The 21,128-nt window shown below is 48.6% G+C and overlaps 1 protein-coding gene across 2 annotated transcripts in view; it reads left to right on the forward strand.

Annotated features, from left to right (window-relative positions):
- Positions 1-21,128, forward strand: part of TNPO3 (transportin 3) — a 58,691-nt gene that overhangs the window by 28,825 nt on the left and 8,738 nt on the right. The window contains exons 13-21 of one of the 2 annotated variants that reach the window (XM_044275896.1): positions 89-180; positions 8,798-8,874; positions 8,984-9,044; positions 9,124-9,288; positions 10,417-10,533; positions 10,636-10,730; positions 12,596-12,752; positions 19,390-19,557; positions 19,762-19,874. In XM_044275896.1, coding sequence (XP_044131831.1) covers positions 89-180; positions 8,798-8,874; positions 8,984-9,044; positions 9,124-9,288; positions 10,417-10,533; positions 10,636-10,730; positions 12,596-12,752; positions 19,390-19,557; positions 19,762-19,874 — 1,045 coding nt within the window. The remainder of the gene's footprint in view (positions 1-88; positions 181-8,797; positions 8,875-8,983; positions 9,045-9,123; positions 9,289-10,416; positions 10,534-10,635; positions 10,731-12,595; positions 12,753-19,389; positions 19,558-19,761; positions 19,875-21,128) is intronic. The other variant, XM_044275897.1, reaches the window with a different exon arrangement.

A 21,128-nucleotide genomic window follows, 5' to 3' on the forward strand; every position in this document is an offset into this window, starting at 1 on the left:
TGGATATCCCGTTTTGCACATCAATTGCGTGAGAACAAAATGGTATTTCTTTTGTCACACCCACGCCCTTCTCTCTACCCGTCTGTAGGCACAGCATTAGTCCTGACACGTCTGCCTCTGGATAAGATCTCGGAGTGCTTGAGTGAGCTGTGTTCTGTCCAGGTTGAATCACTGAAAAAGGTGAGAAAATGGTTCAGTATATTGCATAATTATGGATTGTGTTTAGTAGTAGAATATGTAATTTTTATTGGTTTGTCTAATATTACATACATACTACTCACAAAAAGTTTGGGATATTTGGATGAGCCTAAAATTCACTCTAACCGTTCGAGGTAAACTTAATGTCACTTTCTCAAAACTTTTGAGTGCACATGTCCAACTGTTCAATGTTTCAGCCCTTTTTGCACACCTTGTATCCCCAATATTACCAAGGCAGCCCCCCTGACGTCACTGAACACACTGCTGGGCAGAAGCCTCTGCCCAGCAGTGTATTATTGTAAATAAAATATCCCTTGCCTTGAGCGATCCTGTGCAGAACAAGGGACGGCATCTGAGCATGGGTGAAATTATGGGTATGTCCGGGTTCAGCTCTGAACCCAGACAACCCCTTTAACGCTTTATTGTGAACAATGCCCTGCGGAAACGGATGATGAATGCCACACAACTCCAGACACATTTAAGTTAGGTGAGAGCCAACCAAATGTCACTTTAGAACAGTTTACATCAGCGTGGTCTGCGTGCTAGACAACCTGTAAGGGTACCTGACAATAGGTGTCATCTTCTTGCATGGGCCAGGGAGCATCTACGCTGGACCAAGGACCACTGGGCCTCAGTGCTGTTCACTGATGAAAGTCTATTCACGGTGAGCAGAAATGATGGCCGCCAACTATGTTGGAGACGTCAAGGAGAGCGCTATGCATCAGCCACTGTTGTCACCAGACGAGCCTTTGGTGGTGTTAGTGTTGGCAGGTGTGTCTAGTCAATACAAAACTGCCATACACTTTATGAATAGTACAGTGACAAGCCCATACTACTTAAATAACCTCAGTAATCCAGTCATTGTGTCTCTACATGAACACAATCCTTATTTCATCTTCATAGACGACAATGCACCAGCTTATCAAGGTCGCCTTATTAGGGAACGGCTGCTGGAGACTGTGGGACCTCAAATTAAGTGGCCTGCACTTTCTCCAGTACTGAATACCATTGAAAACCTATGGCAGTGATGGTGAACCTTTTAGAGATTGAGTGCCCAAACTGTAACCCAGAACCCACATATTTATCACAAAGTGCCAACACTGCTATTTAATCTGAACACTACAGTCCAATATAATATATCTTCCATGTACTTTATCATTTAGATAGAACAGCCTGCCTATATTCAGTGTGCTGCCTGTGCTGTCCATAGTGCGCTCTACACTGATGAATGGCAGGAAAAGTCTACAGAGAGGGCACCCGTGCCATAGGTTCACCACCACTAACCTATGGGATCAGCTGAGTCGCCGCGTAGAGGCTTGTAACTCTGTACCCCAGAACCTCAATGACCCAAGGGCCGCCCTTCGAGAAGAGTGGGATGCCATGCCTCAGCAGACAATAAGTCGACTTGTGAACAGCACGAGACGTCGTTGTCAAGCTGTAATTATTGCTCAAGGCCACATGACAAGTTATTGAGACACTGACATTTTTGTGGCGGTATACCCACCACTGGTGTGGGCTTTTATTTCAATAAATTGTTTGAGATGAGGAAATCGCCATTGCTGCTTCTACTTACATGCCCTACTTTCATGACATAATATCACTGTAGGGTGAACTTTTTACGTTGTCCATAAACTTCACCTGAAAGCCAAATATCCCTAACTTTTTGTGAGTAGTGAATGTAAAAGAATTGAGGCCCAAAGTTATTGAAGAGGTCGTGCCGAGATTAAAACTTTTTTCTCGCCCAGTTTCCTTGGGGGACACAGAAGACCTTGGGTATAGCTCATCTCCATAGGAGGCGTGACACTAAGTGAAAACTGTTAAGCCCCTCCTCCACAGCTATACCCTCAGCCTGGAGAGAGAGACTGCCAGTTTTTGCTTAGTGTCCAAGGAGGCAAGACACTCCCTGCTCTGCAGGGCTCTTTTCTCCTTTGTTGTTTTTAAAATTTTTGATTTTTACTTTTTCTTTTCTTTTTGTTCCAGAATACGGGACAACAGAGACGCACTAGACCTCTCTGTTTCTCCCGGGGTTGAGCTGCGCCAGTGCCGGTCATCCGCACTGCTGCCTCCCCCACAGAAGGCAAGGTGGACCAGGGCAGCCCAGCTCCCCTGCATCCCGCCAGCGCAAGGGTCGCCCGCACGCCAAGCCCCTCTTCCAGCGTCCTGCCACTACGGTGCCAGTAGCTGAAGGGGCGACCCTGCTGGAACGGACCGAGGGCGAAGACATCTGTGGTGAGAGAGTGGCTTCTCCAGCCCTACGTCCCCTCCCTCCCCGGTCTCCTGCGTGACTGACCCCCCATACTGGTAGCCTATCCGAGAGCGGAGAGGTGCAAGGTTTAGGCATTACCCATTGCTTTACCTAAGACAGTTTTCATATGTTTGTCTCTTATAGCAGAGTGGCTATAGGGTGGCCCTGCTGGACCTAGGGTGGTCCCTGGGGTGCCGCAAGGCGGCAATCTGCTCCCTCTCTCTCCCGCCATAGATCATACCGAAGAGGGGGCGCTTACCGGTGCGCTGCTCAGGACCTGCTGCCGCTCCTGACGGCATGGGTAATCCTGGGCGCAGCCAAAATTTAGTCCAGGCTTCGCGGCCTGCTGGCCCGCACCATCCGGTGCTCTTTCCTCGGGCCCCTGACTTTTCCGGGCCGCGGGGTGAGCACCCGCGGTCTGCATTGCATGTGCGCACTATGCTATAACTGGGCCGGCCGACCATCCGTCCGGTTGGCCGGACGCCGCAACTTTGGGCCCAGACATCGCGGCCTACTGGGCCGCACCTCACGCTCCTCTCGGGTCCCTGATTCTCCCGGCTGCCGGGTGGGCTCCCGCAGCCGGCATTGGATAGCGCTGTGTTCCAACGGGTCCCGGCCGGCCGTCGGTGCATTCTCTCATCCATGGCGGCGCGGCCGGCCGGGGCGCTGCATAGTTTGTTTAGCGGCCTGCTGCGCACTTCCGGCGCTCGGGTTGGGCACCCGCGACCGGTACGGGTGCTCCCGCGGCCGGCTTAGGCCCGGCCGATACTTTAAATACTTGCGGCCCCGGTCAGCCGGGCGACGCAAAAATTTAGGCCCCGGCTTCACGGCCTGCTAGGCCGCAACATTCTGGCCTCTGGGGGGGGGGGGCGGGAACTCTCCAGGCGCGGATTCTTCCCGCCTGGAGGTTCCCCCACCCCCAGGGGTTCGCTGCGCCGCCCCCAGGCCAGATGCCGGTTAACCCTTGGGGTACTGGCCGGCTCCTGAGGGCCTGTACGACCTGTGCCCCTGTATGGTGGCCCCCTTTCTGCCTCAGGGAGGCTGTAATATTAATAAATAAATGATAATAATAAAAAAAAAAAAAAAAAAAAAAAAAAAAAAAAATACTATTATTTTGTTTTAAATAACTGGACTTGTGGGCTGCGCAGGATGCGGGAGCCTCATCATTCAGTACTGCTGTCTGTATGCATGCCCCCCTCTCTTAGGCGGTGTGTCGTGTTCCCCGGCCGCGGCGCCTCCCAGGCGGTTTTTTCTTGCCCTCGCCCGGGATTCGGCGCTGGCCAAGTGCATGCAGATTTTTTTCTGACCAGACTTCGTCACCCACTCCAGTTCTGGTGGCTGCAGGTGCATGACCCTCCTTCCTAGGCGGAATACTGCACTCTCCCTGGCTGCGGCCTGGCCTCATGCATGATCCCCCTTTTCTAGGCGGACTGCTGCACTCTCGCCGGATGCTGTGTTGGCCATATGCACGACCCCCTTCCACAGGCGGGACGCTGCACTCACTGGATTCGCTGCCGGCTTTGTGCATGAACCCTTCCATAAGTGGAATATTGCACTCTTACCGGATACGGTGCTGGCCATGTGCATGAACCCCTTCCATGAGAGGTCTACTGCACTCTCCCCGGATAAGGAGGTGTACTGCACTTTCCCCGGTTACGGTGCCGGCCTTGTGCACGTTCCCCTTCCATGGGCGGAACACTGGATTCGCTGCCGGCCATGTGCATGAAACCTTCCATAGGCGGAATACTGCACTTCACCGGATACGGTGCCGGCCGTGTGCGTGAACCCCTTTCATAGGTACACTGCACTCTCACTGGATCCGTTGCAGGCCATCTGCATGACCACCCCCCCTTCCGTAGGTGGTGTGCCGCACTCTCACTGGATTCGCTGCCGGCCATGGACATGTCTCCTTTCCTCAGGCGACATACGTGCACTCTCATCCATGGCGGCGCTCTCACTGGATGCGTGGCTGGCCATGTGCATGACCCCCTTTTCTGGGCGGAATACTGCACTCACTGGATGCGTTGCCGGTCAGGAGCCTGCCCTCTAACTTGGGTGGAATGCTGGCACTTCCATTGGATACGGTGCTGGTCTTGTGCTTAACCCCCCATTATTCCATGGGCGGCATTTTGCACGCTCACACGATCCACGGCTGTCCTTGTTTATGCTGTGCTGGACTGGTACACGTCCCCCGTCATTGGAGGAGTGGTGCACTCTCACGACATTCGGTGTTGGGTGGATTTTTTTTGCACAATCACTTAATGATAGAATAACCTGTGCATGCCCCCTTTCACTAAAGTGGACCTTCCTGCGTTCTGCTGGATATGTGCGGCCATGGGCATGGCCCCCTTCTGGGCGGAGTATGGTATGTCCTACCTTTCCGGAGTAGGTTCTGGCCTTGGCATCCCCCCCTTTTTTTGGGCAGGCCTCTGCAGTGGTTGCCAGGTACATTTTCCCCCTTTTCTGGGCGGACTGTTTGCGTTCCATCGCATGCCGTGCTAGTCTTGTGCATGACTACCTTTCGGGTTGCACTTTGCACTTCCATTGCTACGGTTGGACTCTGGCTGATTCTTCGCTGAGTGACTATTTTTGCAGTGGGCGGACTTTCTTGTGCGCTCTATCCGTTGTTTGGGCCGTGTATGCCTTCTCCTCCCATTGGTGGGTTGGCCTTCTCACTGCTTACGGGGCTGCTCGTCCGTATGCCCCCCTTTATCCTGAGATGTACTTTTTTCTCTTGGGATATGGTGCTTCCAGCAAGCCTTGCACTATTCTCTAAAGAGCTCATTCGGTCCAACTGTGTGGGCCTGAGGTGGTGTCCAACAAACAGCAGATGAATGCCCAATGTATTCAAGGTACCTACCTTTTTTATCAGTAGACGGGCTCTACTTGTTCGCTACTGCACCTGGCTGGGTGGTACTCATTCCTTTCGTGGCCCTTCCGCCCGGGGTGTGTTCGTGGTCCCTAGATGCGTACCCATTCGTTCTCCCGCGGCATTGTTCCCCTGCGCTAGTGGTCACATGCTCGAGAGTGCTGTTGTCTGCAGCGCCTCTCGAATTCTTCGTTGGCTCGTACAGGACTGCGATTCCCTTGCCTGCTGCAATTTCCTCCTCTTCGGATGCAGTGTGGTATGAGTCCTTCGTCTTGGCGCCTCTGCGCTTCTGTCTGATCTGCTGCCAGGTTCGGGCTGCTATTCTCTGGAAGGTCACCCAACTTCTCTTGGGTGCTCGATTACCCAGGTCCGGAGGACCTCCGCCTTGGGTTCGCCAAGGTATTCGCCTTCTGCGAGGCGGTGGACCGGGCGTCTCTCAGTGTAGCGGGTTCTGCTTTTCAGCTGGCCTATGGCTTCCCTGTTGCCCTCCCCTCCTCCTTTCGGTTGGAGGGTGTTATGCCGGCCTCTGTCTCCGCTGCCTTATCTCGCCGGCTTTGTTTGGCTCCCACTCGGTACGGATCACTCCGATGTGGCTTCCCGCCGGACTTCAGAGGCTGTTCTTTCACTGTCCTCCCCTCTGGGGAGAGCATGGTTGTTCATGTGGATGGTTCCGGTGTTCCTTTTGGCCTCGTGCTGTCTCCCTGGTTCACACTGGCTGTATTAGCTGTGTGCCTATTTACTGAGTCTACCGCGTGCTGTCCTCCCGCTGAGTGCAGATTGCATGGTCCTGCTGTAGACTTGCCTTCTTGATAACTTGGGGGGACTACCTTTTTCGATCCAGATTGTCCTTTGATCTCCCACACCGGGGCTGTACAACGTGGTTACATCAGCATGGACTTTTGCCTGTCTTCTCCTGGTATCTGGCGGATCCTTTGGGTTTTTTCCATCTGTCCTCTGCTCCCCCACTTGGGTGGATACGGGACAACGTTGTTCGAGGGCCGACGGGGCTAGTTTTGTCGACCCTTCTGCCCGTGTTACTGGTCTGCGCCTGATCACATTGGGTTTTCGCCCGCTTGCCAGGCGACTCCAGCGGGTTCGCTACTGTCCACTCCTGGCTGTGTTTCGTCCAGGATCTGTCGTAAGGCTTGGGTTTTTTTTTTGTATGGGGTTCTGTGGGGAGCTGTGCATTCCCCACTCTGAATTTCTCTCCCCATGGTTCTGTCGTTTACTTGGGGTGTCTTGTGTCGGCGCTGTTCTTCCTCTTCCAGCGTTCCCGGCCCTCTGGGCCTGCCAAGACCTCCTTCCTCGGAGTGGCTCTTTGGTTCCTCTGTACTGTCCTTCGGTACCGCCCTGGGACTATATACTGAGCTCTCGGCGCTCCAATCTTGTCCTTGGGGCCGTTACAGAGGTTCTCTCTACCCCCTCTGTCCGGTACGGTTGTGTTCTGTATCAGTCGTTTCTCTGACGGGTGCCGGAATGGCCCTTCTTTTGTTACGAGCCTTCTGTCTTTTCCAGGACAGGGCTGTTCTACATCCCGTTTTTGTTCGTTCGTTCGTTCCTTCCTTCCTTCCTTCTGAAGGTGGTGTTTGCCTTTCGCTTCAACACCTCACCTATTTGGACGTTGTTTGGGCCTTGCCGTTTTTTTCCTTGGAGTTCTCCGACTCTTGTAGATGTTCGGCCTCTTGGGTTTCCAGGAGGTCTGTGCATAGGGTTGACGGACTCCAGGGTGGTTGTCCTCCGCTTGCTCAGATTGGCTATTGCGGAGGTTCCCGCACCTAGGGCAGGGTTCTGTCTTGGTGTCACCGTTCATTTCACCTGAGCGGTCGGTGCCTCCTGGGCCGGAGGCATTGGGCTTCGGCCATGCATTTGGGCAAGGCGGCCACAGGTCTACCTTGCACGCCTTGACAAGTTCTACAGGGTGCATACTCTGACTTTGGCAGATGCTGCCTGCCCCGCCTGGGTTTGCGGGCGGCGGTTCATTGATGCCTTTCGGGTGCTTCACCTTGGTGCTGTGGTCCCTCCCCCTTTTGGACTGCTTTTGAACGTCCCAAGGTCTTCTGTGTCCCCCAAGGAAACTGGGCGAGAAAACGAGATTTTTGTATAACTTACCAGTAAAATCTCTTTCTCGCTCTTTCCTTGGGGGACACAGCACCCACCCATTCATTGTTTTTCTCTGTACTGTTTCCAAGTTTTTGTTACCCGTTGGGTAGTTGGCTTGTTGGTTCCTTGTTGGACTTTGCCTTTTCTCACTGCTTGGACACGCAACTGGCAGTCTCTCTCTCCAGGCTGAGGGTATAGCTGTGGAGGAGGGGCTTAACAGTTTTCACTTAGTGTCACGCCTCCTATGGAGATGAGCTATACCAAAGGTCTTCTGTGTCCCCCAAGGAAAGAGCGAGAAAGAGATTTTACTGGTAAGTTATACAAAAATCTCGTTTTTCCTGGCCACATCATAAGAGCATATCTCTAGTTAGTGGCGGTCTGACCGCTGGGACCATCATGAACCAGGGTGTCCTAAGCATGCACAGTGGGTCTGACAAGATGCGAGTAAAGTGCTCGTTGATCCCCTGCAGTTCCATGGATTTAAACTGAGCAGCAGCGGACATGTACGATTATCGCCCTATTCATACTGGGGCACAGGATCTCATGCTTGTGATTGGTGGATATCCCACAGTCGGACCCTTATAGATCAGACACTTATGCCCAATGATATATCCTGTGGACCAGGGTATAAGTTTTAATCTTTGGACAACCCCTTTAAGATTCAAAGGGAAGAAAAATGGAATATTGGTCACTCACATCTACAGTGAATCATTCTGTATGTAGTCATTAGGAGGATTTGCCACCCATTCTAACCAGTACAGAATTTAAAGCTGACTGTACATGAGCATAATACCGATCGGTTTATTATCCATATTAGCCCCCTATGTACGGTCTGGGCTGAACTCTGAGCATTCTAGAGTGTTCAGGTCAGTTGAACTTGGGCCATAGCAATTGTAGGTTATACAGACAGATATGTCCATATTATGCTCTAGTGACTCCAGCCTCATACTCAATGAAGTAACTCGGCAGTCACTTGTAGTAGGTCTTTGTATTGTGATTGCTCGATTCTAGTGGTATTACACTTCAGTACATTGAGATGGGTATATAACTACTGGCTCTCCAATAAATTGAACATTAAGGCTCCATTCAGACATCCGTAGAACGGGTCTGCATCCGTTCCACAATTATCCAGAGCGCGTGTGGACCCATTCATTCTCTGGAGCCGGAAGAGATGTGGAGAGCTCTATGTGCTCTCCACATCCGCATTATCCGGAGTGCGGCCCGGATCTTCCGGTCTGCAGCTCCGCAAGAGAATAGAGCAATTGCGAACAAGAATAGGCATTCCTATGGGGGTGCCGGGCGGGTGTATTGCGGATCCGCAATGCACTACGGACGCCTGAATGGAGCCTTACTCATTGATACGTGTTGTCTTCTTTCTTGCCCAGCTTCTCTCTCAAGACCCTAACAATGGTATATCTTCTGACCCCACACTGTTTCTGGACAGACTGGCAGTTATATTCAGGTAAGCTGGTCACAAGTCATTTCACCTGCCCATATTTTGATAGGTGTATATGTCCTATATTAAATTGGACTGAAAGTCATGCTTGGACTCTTCCTGTTTTTTTTTAAAGGCATACTTCTCCCACAGTGGAAAATGGGCAGACTCATCCATGTCAGAAAGTCATTCAAGAAGTAAGTACCAAAGACGAGCTTGCAGTTCTCGGAGTGGTTCTGTTTTTGGCGCTTGCAGACTGTGGTGTTTATTACTTAGCCATTATTTCTAATCTATGCTCAGATATGGCCTGTGATGTCAGAAACGTTAAATAAGCACCGAGCGGACAATCGCATTGTGGAGCGCTGTTGTCGATGTCTACGTTTTGCCGTGCGATGTGTTGGAAAAGGATCAGCTGCTCTATTGCAGCCTCTTGTAACTCAGGTATTGTAGGGGGTCCACAGGCCAGCTTAGTATATATACTGTTCTACAGGCTTAGTGGAACTTACCAACTTGATCAAATATTATAAGTGTCCTTCTATGCAAAGTGATGTGTGGCATATTCTTTCTGGTAACCTCTCCTATTATGAGTTACACTCTGACATAGAAATGGCACTGGTGTGTGCATGATCTTAAAGGGTATTTCTGGGAATTCGTATCATTTAATTATGGCCCTGAAGGCCCTATTACATGGGCAGGTTATTGTTAGCGGTCATCCAAGTGTAATACTGCCGACTAGCAAGCAAACTCAGGATCTTTTAACACTTTTTTTTTTTAAAACCTGTTTTGCCGATGGCAGATCTCGCTGTGTATTAGACGCTCTGCTGCCGGCAAACAATGAAACAGTATAGGGACGAGTGATGCATTAGTAATCATTCCTCCCTATGCTTAGGAGATTGTTGCATGTCATAGCAGTGGTCTCCTCCTCTTGCGAGCAGGCAGTTGGCGGGAGGAAATTCTTTCCTTCCTACAATCCCCTGCTCTATCTGCCCGTGTAATAGGGCCCTTATTGTGTATGACTTAAAGTCTCTTACTTGCCTGCGCCCCGGTTGCTCCACTCTTGGACCCTGGCTCCTGCTTGTCCATCTTCCAGTCCCTGGATAGTTAATTTCTGACTGGGATATGGACATGGTCATCTGGTGTGCCGTTGCATCCAATGACATGTCCCCAAGCAGTACATGATCAGTAGTGACTTGCCGCTTGGATACACGTCAGTCCTGAAGCCAGTTACTGACTGCAGCTGTGCAGATGACTGTCCATACAGGACAGTATACAAGCCATGGACTGGAAGATTGACGGAGGGGAGCCAGGGTGCAGCGGTGGGGAGCAGGTAGGTATCGGTCTTTCACTAGGTCATAACTAAATTCCCAGAGAACAACTTTAAACCCCACCAGCCCTCTTGAATGATGGGGCTTCAGGCACTTTTGTCATGTACTGTACTATGTACCTCACAGATCACCAATAAAAATTTTATCTGAAGACAGTTGTTACTTCATCCTTTGCGTTCTATTACCTGCGTCTCCTACAGTTGCTCTTTTCCTGATCTGAGTTACAGTTGTATTTTCTCACTAGATGGTAAATGTGTACCAGATGCACCAACACTCATGCTTCCTGTACCTGGGCAGCATTCTCGTGGATGAGTATGGGATGGAAGAAGGTTGCCAGCAAGGGTTGCTTGATATGCTGCAGGTGAGTCTCAGAGATTGGAATGAGCTTCTTTTCTTCTGCTTCACGTGTTCCATGTTGATGGTTTTGCATTGTACTTGCCTGAAATTTTCTTTTTAATACCAGGCTCTATGTGTTCCTACCTTTCAACTACTTGAGCATCCAAATGGGCTTCGTAACCACCCAGATACGGTAGATGACCTTTTCCGACTCTTAACAAGGTAATGCTGTATACTAGGGCTGCAACGAGAGCTCGATTAAATTGAGTAATTCGACACAAAATAATTCTCGATGCAAATTTTTTGGTTAGTTTGTGTCATGTGACCACGGAGCGGGAGTGAAGCGTTTGCTATTACTCCCGCTCCGTGGTCTCCTGTTGGCCTGCAATGCGCTCTGAATACTCACCTTTCCAGCAGGGGGCCTCCGGACACTCCACAGCACATCCATGGTCCCACGCTGCACTGACCTCCTGACGTGTGCACGCCGTGACATGACGCGCTGTATGATGTCAGACCCAGAGCAGCGCGGAACGATTGAGTGTCGGCGGCGCCCATGCTAGAAACGTAAGTTGGTGACACCGAGGGGGTGGGGGCGCGGCTAAGGCCAGACGCCCGGAGTGCACAGTGTCATAGCAACCAATGAGGCTGTCCACTCCGGATGTCAGGAGGAGGGCAGGCTGGGCTTTCACGGACAGTTAATCCACGGACGCACGGAATTGATGCCCGGCCTTGGGGGAGCGATGAAGGGGGGGGGGAATCGGAGACAATGGCACAAGGGGGAGGGAGGGGGAATCGGCGACGATGGCACAAAGGGGGGGGAGATCGGAGACGATGGCACAAAGGGGGGGGGGGGAGAAATCGGAGACGATGGCACAAGGGGGGGAGGGGGGAAATCGGAGACGATGGCACAAGGGGGGGAGGGGGGAAATCGGAGACGATGGCACAAGGGGGGGGAGGGGGGAAATCGGAGACGATGGCACAAGGGGGGGGAGGGGGGAAATCGGAGACGATGGCACAAGGGGGGGGAGGGGGGAAATCGGAGACGATGGCACAAGGGGGGGAGGGGGGAAATCGGAGACGATGGCACAAGGGGGGGAGGGGGGAAATCGGAGACGATGGCACAAGGGGGGGAGGGGGGAAATCGGAGACGATGGCACAAGGGGGGGAGGGGGGAAATCGGAGACGATGGCACAAGGGGGGGAGGGGGGAAATCGGAGACGATGGCACAAGGGGGGGAGGGGGGAAATCGGAGACGATGGCACAAGGGGGGGAGGGGGGAAATCGGAGACGATGGCACAAGGGGGGGAGGGGGGAAATCGGAGACGATGGCACAAGGGGGGGAGGGGGGAAATCGGAGACGATGGCACAAGGGGGGGAGGGGGGAAATCGGAGACGATGGCACAAGGGGGGGGGTGGAAGAGGTGATGATGGCACTGGGGGAAACGAAGGGTGTTGGGGACTGATAGCAGGGGGTCTGAGTTTTTATAAAGGAAATCTGTCTATTTAATTCTTTCTTATAAGAGTACTCGATTTAATAATAAAAATAATCGGTAGATTACTCAATTGCTAAAATAATCGTTAGCTGCGGCCCTACTGTGTACATACATTCTTCTTCCGTTTTTGGGACTCTTAGGCTAGGGCTACATGACGACATTTGTAATGTTATGTAATATTTTTATAGTAGTCTATAGTGTCATACTGCGACACGACAGTCGCAAAAACAAACGCAGTGTGACACCATAGACTGCCATTATGTAATATGTTGTGTGAGACCTGTTGAGGGTAGTTGTACCCTATATGTTGCGCGACTCCTTACCCTCATTTCATCCTTTTTGGCCAGTTAATTGTGAGTTGCTTTCTTTCCAACTGTGTAATTAATGTAAGTCTTCTTGGGGATTAGGCTTCTTTCACTGTCTTATTTGGAAAGAAAAAGTGGCAATTGGGTCCCAGGGAGGAGCATTCCCTAAGGACTAAGATTGGTTTCCACTTGTAAGGGAAAGGGTATACTGGGGAATGGACCCCCAGTGTTAAGCCGCCTAAGCAATATTTTGCACTCACCAGGTCACCTTGTGTATATGCTCTCTTAGGTTCATTCAGCGATGTCCCATTATCCTGCTGCGCAGTCAGGTGCTGGTGCATGTTTTGCAGTGGGCTATTGCTGCCACTTCACTAGACCATCGAGATGCCAATTGTAGTGTCATGAAGTTTCTCCGTGATCTTGTCCATACTGGGGTGGCCAATGATGTAAGTCTGCACAGTCTGTTACCATGTGCTGGATGGTTTCTCCAGTATGTGCCCTACAGCTTCCTTCTATGGTGTTTGACCTGTAATAATGCTTTTCATGTATGTGTTGTTGTATTTATTTTTTTTAATATAAAAATGTAGTTTTTCATAGGAGAAGCTTGTGCTTGTTGATTCTGTGCTCAAGCAGAAAATTTAGGGATCCAGCAGAACTCTTGGGGTACAACCACATCGCGACTGCGCTGTGTGGTCGTACCCTATAACTGTACATTTAGTGCCAAGGTTGTGAGCAAATCTTATTCCTACATTTTATGTATGTGCTCCTTTTGCACAGAGCCTTTGAATTATTTATTCCTCATTTTGAAGCTATAATTGATTGTACAAATTAAGTTTTCCAACTACAGCACACAATGATTTTAAGCCACTGTAAACGGAATAGAAGAAAGTATGAACTTGTATTTGTTTCTTAGGCCATATTCACTTGTCAGTGCTTTGGTCAGTGTTTGATCAGTTTATATGTCTCTTATGCGTTTAGTTTGGGAGTGGGGGAGAAAAGACGCAGTGTCTGTATTAATTCTCCTGATGAGCCTCGTCTCCCATGAAGTCAGGGCTGACCCACACCCAGCTTTCCTTCGTTTCCATGTTGTCTGTCGGTGGCTGAGGAACACAATCTTCCTTAGTACCCGGACCTGCAGCTTCAGAGGGGCCTTCCAGCACTTCTACTCCCTATCTCCTCCCCAGAAGGATTTTTATGGATGGAAACTCGGGAGGAACAAAAGTACAGACCCCATGGGTAAAACGGTCAGTTAAAGAAAGACATGCTGCTTTTTATTTACTATTTACAGGATAGAAGATTAAAGGGGTTCTGCACTTTGTTTTAACTGATGATCTATCCTCTGGATAGATCATCAGCATCTGATCGGCAGGGGTCTGACACCCGAGACCCCTGCCGATAAGCTTTTTGAGAAGGCAGTGGCACTCCAGGAGCGCCGCAGCCTTCTCACTGTTTAGCGCATGCCCAGTGACGTCACAGCTAGTATCAACTGGCCTGGACGGGGCTAAGCTCCATTCAAGTGAACAGAGCTTAGCCGCGGCCAGGCCAGTTGATACTAGTCGTGACATCACTGGGCCAGCGGTAAACAGCGAGAAGGCCCCGGCGCTGCCTTCTCAAACAGCTGATCGGCAGGGGTCCTGGATGTCGGACCCCCGCCGGTCAGATACTGATGATCTATCCAGAGGATAGATGATCAGTTTAAACAAACTGCAGAGCCCCTTTAAAAAGACCTTTTTAAGCATAAAATCCTGTAGCCAATCTGTTTCGCCTCACGGCGTCTTCACAGGCTGTGGGTTCACAAACACAATTCCTACTTTTAAAACACCTGCCCATCCCCCTTTAGACGTAGCTCTGACTCCCCCTCAAATTAAACAATTAACATTCAGCTCCACATTGAGTCTCCATCTGGGGTAGATGTCTAAGGCCCCTTTCACACAAGCGAGTTTTCCGCACTTTGGGGCCAGGGCGTGAACGCATAGCACCCGCACTGAATCCTGACCCATTTATTTCAATGGGTCTGTGTACACATCAGTTCTGCGTTGCGTGAAAAACGCGATGTGTTCTATATTCTGCTCTTTTCACGCAGCCCTGGCCCCATAGGAGTGAATGGGGCTTCAGTGAAAAATGCATTGCATCCGGAAGTGCGGATGTGATGTGTTTTTCACTGATCATTGCTAGGAGATGTTGTTTGCAAACTTTCAGTTTATCACGCGAGTGAAAAAACGCATCAAAATGCATTGCCCCCGCGCGGAAAAGCTTGCTTGCAACATGGTGCGAGTTTTCCTCCATGCCAATCAGTCACGCTCGTATAAAACAGGCCTACTAGCATCAAGCCTGTCTCCCCTCCCCCCTCCCCCCCAATATTTTTTTACTATGAAACATTCCTACCACTTTCAACCCTTTTGGGCTTTTATCATGTTTGTCAGGAAAATGTGCCGATACACTGAGATTTTACTCCCTTTTTAATATTCCTTATGTGATCTCCTAGTTCTGCCTGTTCTCCGCACGGACCCTCCAAGGCCTCATGCACACAACCATTGTCGGCTGATGCCTCTACTGTGGCCTCACTTGAATGGGTCCGCAATCCAGAAAGTGCGTTGTGGAACAGAGGCACGGAACCCCACTGAAGCACTATGGAGTGCTTCTGTGGGTTCTCTGTCCGTGCCTCCGCACTGCAAAAATATAGAACTTATTCTATTTTTTGTAAGTGGATACAGTGGCTGAACCAGCACGAACTGACAGATTAGGTGCTCCCTCCCTTGGCAGCACCCACTGCCAACAAAGAACAATTATTAAGAGTAAAGAGAGTGGAGGGCACTATCTGGGTGTTGCAGGGAAATGTACCTCAACTAAAAATAGGAATCATTTATTCAAAAAAGATATAATACCTGTTTAGACCTTAAAAAACACATACCGTATATACAATGCATATCAGAAAAAGCCATAAAAACGAAAACTTCAAACCAATGAGTCGGATATCTAGATAATACGTGTGTACCATTCACCATATAATGTCAGAATTTGATATAGGTCCTAGTTTGTGGTCAGACCTCATGGGTAATCTGCACATGCACCTTATTAAAGGGAACCTGTCACCTCCAACAAACATCCCAAGCCGGCAGCAGTACCTTAGAGTAGCCAGCAGCATGTTTGTAACTATCATTTTCTTCCTGCAAGCGGAAAAGCAGAAGCTGTAAAAACACTCTTTAATCCCCTGCCGGCGCGCTTTTCTAGTCAGGCTTAGTCACCGAGGCAGCGGCCTCCTTGCTTCAGGTCACGGTAACCACGCCCCCTTCCCTGCCCCTTCGCTGTGACTGACAGCCGGCTGTTTGGCAAAGCCAACCGAACTGTCGTGCATAATCGCTGTCATTTACAGGGAAGGGAGCGTGGTTACCGTTACTTGAAGCAAGGAGGCCGCTGCCCCCATGACTTTAAGTCTGACTAGAGAAGCGCGCTGGCAGGGGATAAAACAACGTTTTTACAGCTTCTGCTTCATCTGCCTGCAGGAAGAAAATTATCGCTACAAACATGCTGCTGGCTACTCTAAGGTACTGCTGCCGGCTTCAGATGTTTGTTGGAGGTGACAGGTTCCCTTTAATAATATATTCTGATCTCTTTATCATAGTTAATACATGGTAATTCCACAGCATACTATTTCAGTTTATCACTATATGTAATGGACCACAATATGAAAGTCAAATCAATAGTTATTAAAATAACCACATGGCCAGCAGTGCTCTGAGAGTGTCAAGTTCTTATTGGAAACCGTGTCCTTCCACCTCACTGAATTGCACCTGCTGTTCTGTATCAATGATATATTCTGGATAATCAATTTTCTCTTCAAATGAAAATACAGGCGATCGATGGTAGTCAGTTAACTGTTGCAACTTCACTTGTTGCCACTGGGTTGTAATTGTTGCAATCACCGCTGTAATAGATATCGATATTCAAATGGTTACGTTACCAGTCCTTCCCTGTGGTCCCGGAGCCTGTGTGCAGTGTTAGGTATTAGCTGCAGCCTCTATGCCTTTGATACCTCCACTGTTCTTGGCGTCCCACGTGATCCTTCCTGCTCCGCAATGCCTGGATGGACCGTGAAAGCAAGGAGTGCTCCTGTTTCGCTGTAAAAAAATGGTAGCGTATAATCCTGTATTTCAACTCAGGGATATTATTAGTCACACGTGTACTGTTTCTTTAGAACCAAACGCGTTTCGGAGCCTCGTGTACATTTCTTATTTGAGTCCCTTTAAAGATAAATCCCTAATTATAGGGGAGGTGTTTATCACAATGGTGTAGGTCAATACAAGGAGTGGACCTTGTTCATCCTGCTTAAAGGGAACGGTCACCTCCCAAAACCATCCCAAGCCGCGTGCATTCGGCCTTATAAAGGAGGTATAATTATAAGTGTGGTCTGGGGAAAAAACTGTATACTTGGTTTACACAATATTCTCAAATATATGTATTAACATTCCCTACTCTATTCACTGTGCTATATAGCACAGATTACAATACTAGTTGCCTGAGGCTTGAGAAAGGCTCAGTTGGAGCCGAAACGTCGCTTTGCCATAGATGGGTGAATAAACTAAGATTTTCTTCACGAATTGCTGGGAGTGCAGTCCAATTTTTGTATCTACAATACGGGGTAAGCACCTGCTGCCGTCCTTGGATTTTGCACCCATATACGAAGGGTGGTGCCGCCTGTGTTTTTTCTATATATATATATATATATATATATATATATATATATATATATATATATATATATATATATATATATATATATATATATATATATATATATATATATATATATATATATATATATATATATATATGGAATGTTTCATAGTGAAAAATATTGGGGGGCTTGATACCAAATCGGCCTCTTTCACACAAGCGTGACGGATTGGCTCCGGATGTGTTTCTTGAAAACTCGCACCGTTTTGCAAGCAAGTTCAGTCAGTTTTTTCGGCACAAGTGCAATGCGTTTTTCAGGTGCGTGATAAAAAACTGAAGGGTTAACAACCAACATCACTTAGCAACTATCAGTGAAAAACACATCACATGCGCACTTCCGGATGCAATGCGTTTTTCACTGAAGCCCTATTTATTTCTATGTGGGCCAGGGCTGCGTGAAAAACGCAGAATATAGAACCTGCTGCGTTTTTTACGTAACGCAGAACTGATGTGTGAAAATTTTGATGAGTGGCTCAGGATTCGGTGCTATGCGTTCGCGTCACGCATTGCGCCTGTGCGGAAAACTCGCTCGTGTGAAAGGGGCCTTAGGCATCTACCCCAGATGGAGACTCAATGTGGAGCTGGATGTTAATTGTTTAATTTGAGGGGGGAGTCAGAGCTACGTCTAAAGGGGGTTGGGCGGGTGTTTTAAAAGAAGGAATTGTTTGTGAACCCACAGCCCGTGAAGACGCCGTGAGGCGAAACAGGTTGTGCAGGCAAATGGCTACAGGATTTTATGCTTAAGGTCTTTTTAATAATCTATCCTGTAAATGGTAAATAAAAAGCAGCATGTCTTTCTTTAACTGACCGTTCTACCCATGGGGTCTGTACGTTTGTTCCTCCCGAGTGTCCATCCATAAAAATCCTTCTGTGGAGGAGATAGGGAGGAGAAGTGCTGGAAAGGCCCCTCTGAAGCTGCAGGTCCGGGTACTAAGGAAGATTGTGTTCCTCAGCCACCGACAGACAACATGGAAACTAAGGAAAGCTGGGTGTGGGTCAGCCCTGACTTCATGGGAGACGAGGCTCATCAGGAGAATTGGTACAGACACGGAGTGGGGGATAAAAAACTCCTCATACTAAACGCATAAGAGACATATAAACTGTTTAGTCCACTCCAGGCTTTTAGAAGACTTGTACTTGGAGTGAATATCTGCTCTATGTGATGTACATGTTTTACAGTGTTTGGTCAGTGATTTCCATCAGTAATTCTGAGCCAGAACCAGGAGCGGCTCTAAACCCAGAACCGGAGCAGATCTTTCCCTTACCCTAAGTTCACACCTGAGCGTTTTACAGCGCGTTCAAACGTGCTGTAAAACGCTCAACACGTGAAAACCAATGCTTCCCTATGGCCCTGGATCACACTTGAGCGTTTTACAGCGCGTTTGAACGCGCTGTAAAACGCCCGACGCATAAACAAGTTCTTGAGCTTTTTTTTGGGGCGTTTGTCGCGCGTTTTGGCCATAGACTCATTGGACAACACTGCAGTCAATCACACAAACGCGCGTCTACTATTGCAAAAACGAGCATAAAAACGTGCGACAAATTCCGCGCGTAAAACTCGCGTCTCAGAAACGCTCAGGTGTGAACCCAGGGTTATACCTTATGTCTGTGGAGGCTTTAATCCTGGCTTTAGCTCACAATCACTGATGGAAATCACTGACCAAACGCTGATGTGAGAATTGGGCCTTAGGCTGAGGTAAGATTTTGCCATTTTAACTATGAATAGACGGCTGTAGTCCTCGGGCACGCTCATGTGCGGGGCAGATTGACTGACTAATCCTGTTGATGGATGAAGCTTGGTCAGGCTGTCTGAGCTGCACCAGATTTCTCACAGGGGCTCAGGCCGGATGATACATCTGGTGCAGGGTGGACGCTTTTCTCTAACTTAGTTAGCTTGGTTTGAGGTAGAAATTTATGCCAGAATAGTTGTGCAATTTTGGCTTGAAATGTTGCATATTATACTATGCCCCGTAATCCACCAAGCCAATCCCATTTTCTGTTAACCCCCCCCCCCCCCCTTTATCTGGCTAGATGTGTAATTTCCAGAGACCTTGATTCACCCAATTGCACCATATTTTTGGTGCAAAATCTTAGGTTTCATTGCAGAAAAAATATATGGCAAAAATGTGTACCCAGCCTAAAGTTTCCATTCACCGACAATAAGCAGACATCTTGAGGAATAGAAATACTAGTTAGCATTTTTCTATTATACAGTACTGTGATTCATACAGACCCATATATATGGCACAAAACATACGCTTTACATGCAGACAAAAGAATGGGATTGGATCCCATCAGAGAAAGCAGGGGAAGCCTTTCACGTCTTGTCTCCTCTGTCTCAATACCCAGCATGAAGAAAACTTTGAGGTACGGAAGGACCTGATCCAGCAGGTGCTGAACCAGTTTGGGCAGCAGCTGACAAGTCAGCTTCTACATTCGTGCTGTTTCTGTCTCCCACCTTACACCTTGCCTGACGTGGCCGAAGTCGTCTGGGAGATTATGACCTTTGACAGGCCGGTAAGGAAAACCATTGCTCAGATTGTCTAGTAGTCCTTGAGTAAATGTGTTTGGCTACTGTGGTGATTAAGAGTCCATCTGTATTGACTTCCATCTAGTTTCTAATATACATACATAAACATTTCTTGTTTCAGGTTATCTTTGGTAAGTGCTGTATAATTAGCTTTTTCTGATCGGGAAGGTAAACGAAAAACTTCTTTTCAGACATTTTGTAGGTGGTTGGAAACATCCTTGAAGAGTTTACCAAAGGAGATGTCAGGGGGTGCTATCACAGTAACGCATAAGCAGTTAACAGAATTTCATAAGCAAGTCACAAGGTGAGAGGAAGATCACTGTACATTGGTAAGATGTATGACATGTCACAGGTGCCGGTGTCTTACTATTTGGACAGGGACACATGCTCTGGTATAATTGTACAGACAGCCTAAGACACATGAACAGGAGCACTACATCATACCTTTATTTCCATATTTAACCACCTCAGGACCACTGTACGCAGGATTGCGTCCTGGCGGCGGCCCTGTTATTCCTCCTGTACGCGCCGGCGCGTCATCTCGCGAGACGCTAGATTTCCTGTGAACGCGCACACAGGATCGGCAGGTAAACGAGTGGATCTACAGCCTGCCAGCGGCGATCATTCGCTGGCAGGCTGTAGATTCGATTTTTTTATTTATTTATTTATTTATTTATTTATTTTTTTAAACCCCTAAAAGGTATATTAGACGTTGTTTTCATAACAGCATCTAATATACCTGGTCCTCTGGTGGTCCCTTTTGCTTGGATCGACCACCAGAGGACACAGGCAGCTCTGTAAAGTAGCACCAAACACCACTACACTACACCCCTTCCCCTGTCACTTATCAACCCCTGATCACCCCATATAGACTCCCTGATCACCCCCCTGTAAGGCTCCATTCAGACGTCTGTATGTGTTTTGCGGATCCACAAAACACGGACACTGGCAATGTGCTTTCCGCATTTTGCGGATCCGCACATTGCCAGAACTATATAGAAAATGCCTTTTCTTGTCCGCAATTGCGAACAAGAATAGGACATGTTCTAGGCTCTACAAAAAATGCAGTGTTTGCCCAATCAGGCCTGATCTCGTGCGCACACTTGTGTTCAGTCTGCCCCACCGCAGTGACGGAATTTATATATTTTTTCTGATCAATGCAAAAACACAGTAAAATCGCTGCGGCGCTATAAAAATATCACTTTTGAGGGGCATGACGAATTCATAGATTTTTTTTTTTTAATTTTTTTTTGGGCACAAGTTAGCGGAAATTTTTTATTTATTTTTTTCTTCTTACAAAGTCTCATATTCTACTAACTTGTGTGACAAAAAATAAAATCTCACATGAATCCAAATGCGTAAATTTTTTAGACATTTATATTCCAGACTTCTTCTCACGCTTTAGGGCCCCTAAAATGCCAAGGCAGTATAAATACCCCACAAATTACCCCATTTCAGAAAAGACACCCCAAGGTATTCGCTGAGGGGCATAGTGAGTCCATGAAAGATTGAACTTTTTGTCACAAGTTAGCGGAAAGGGAGACTTAGTGAGAAAAAA

The sequence above is a fragment of the Bufo gargarizans genome, chromosome 1 (genome assembly GCF_014858855.1).
Source record: "Bufo gargarizans isolate SCDJY-AF-19 chromosome 1, ASM1485885v1, whole genome shotgun sequence".
In the NCBI taxonomy this organism is placed as follows: Eukaryota; Metazoa; Chordata; class Amphibia; order Anura; family Bufonidae; genus Bufo; species Bufo gargarizans.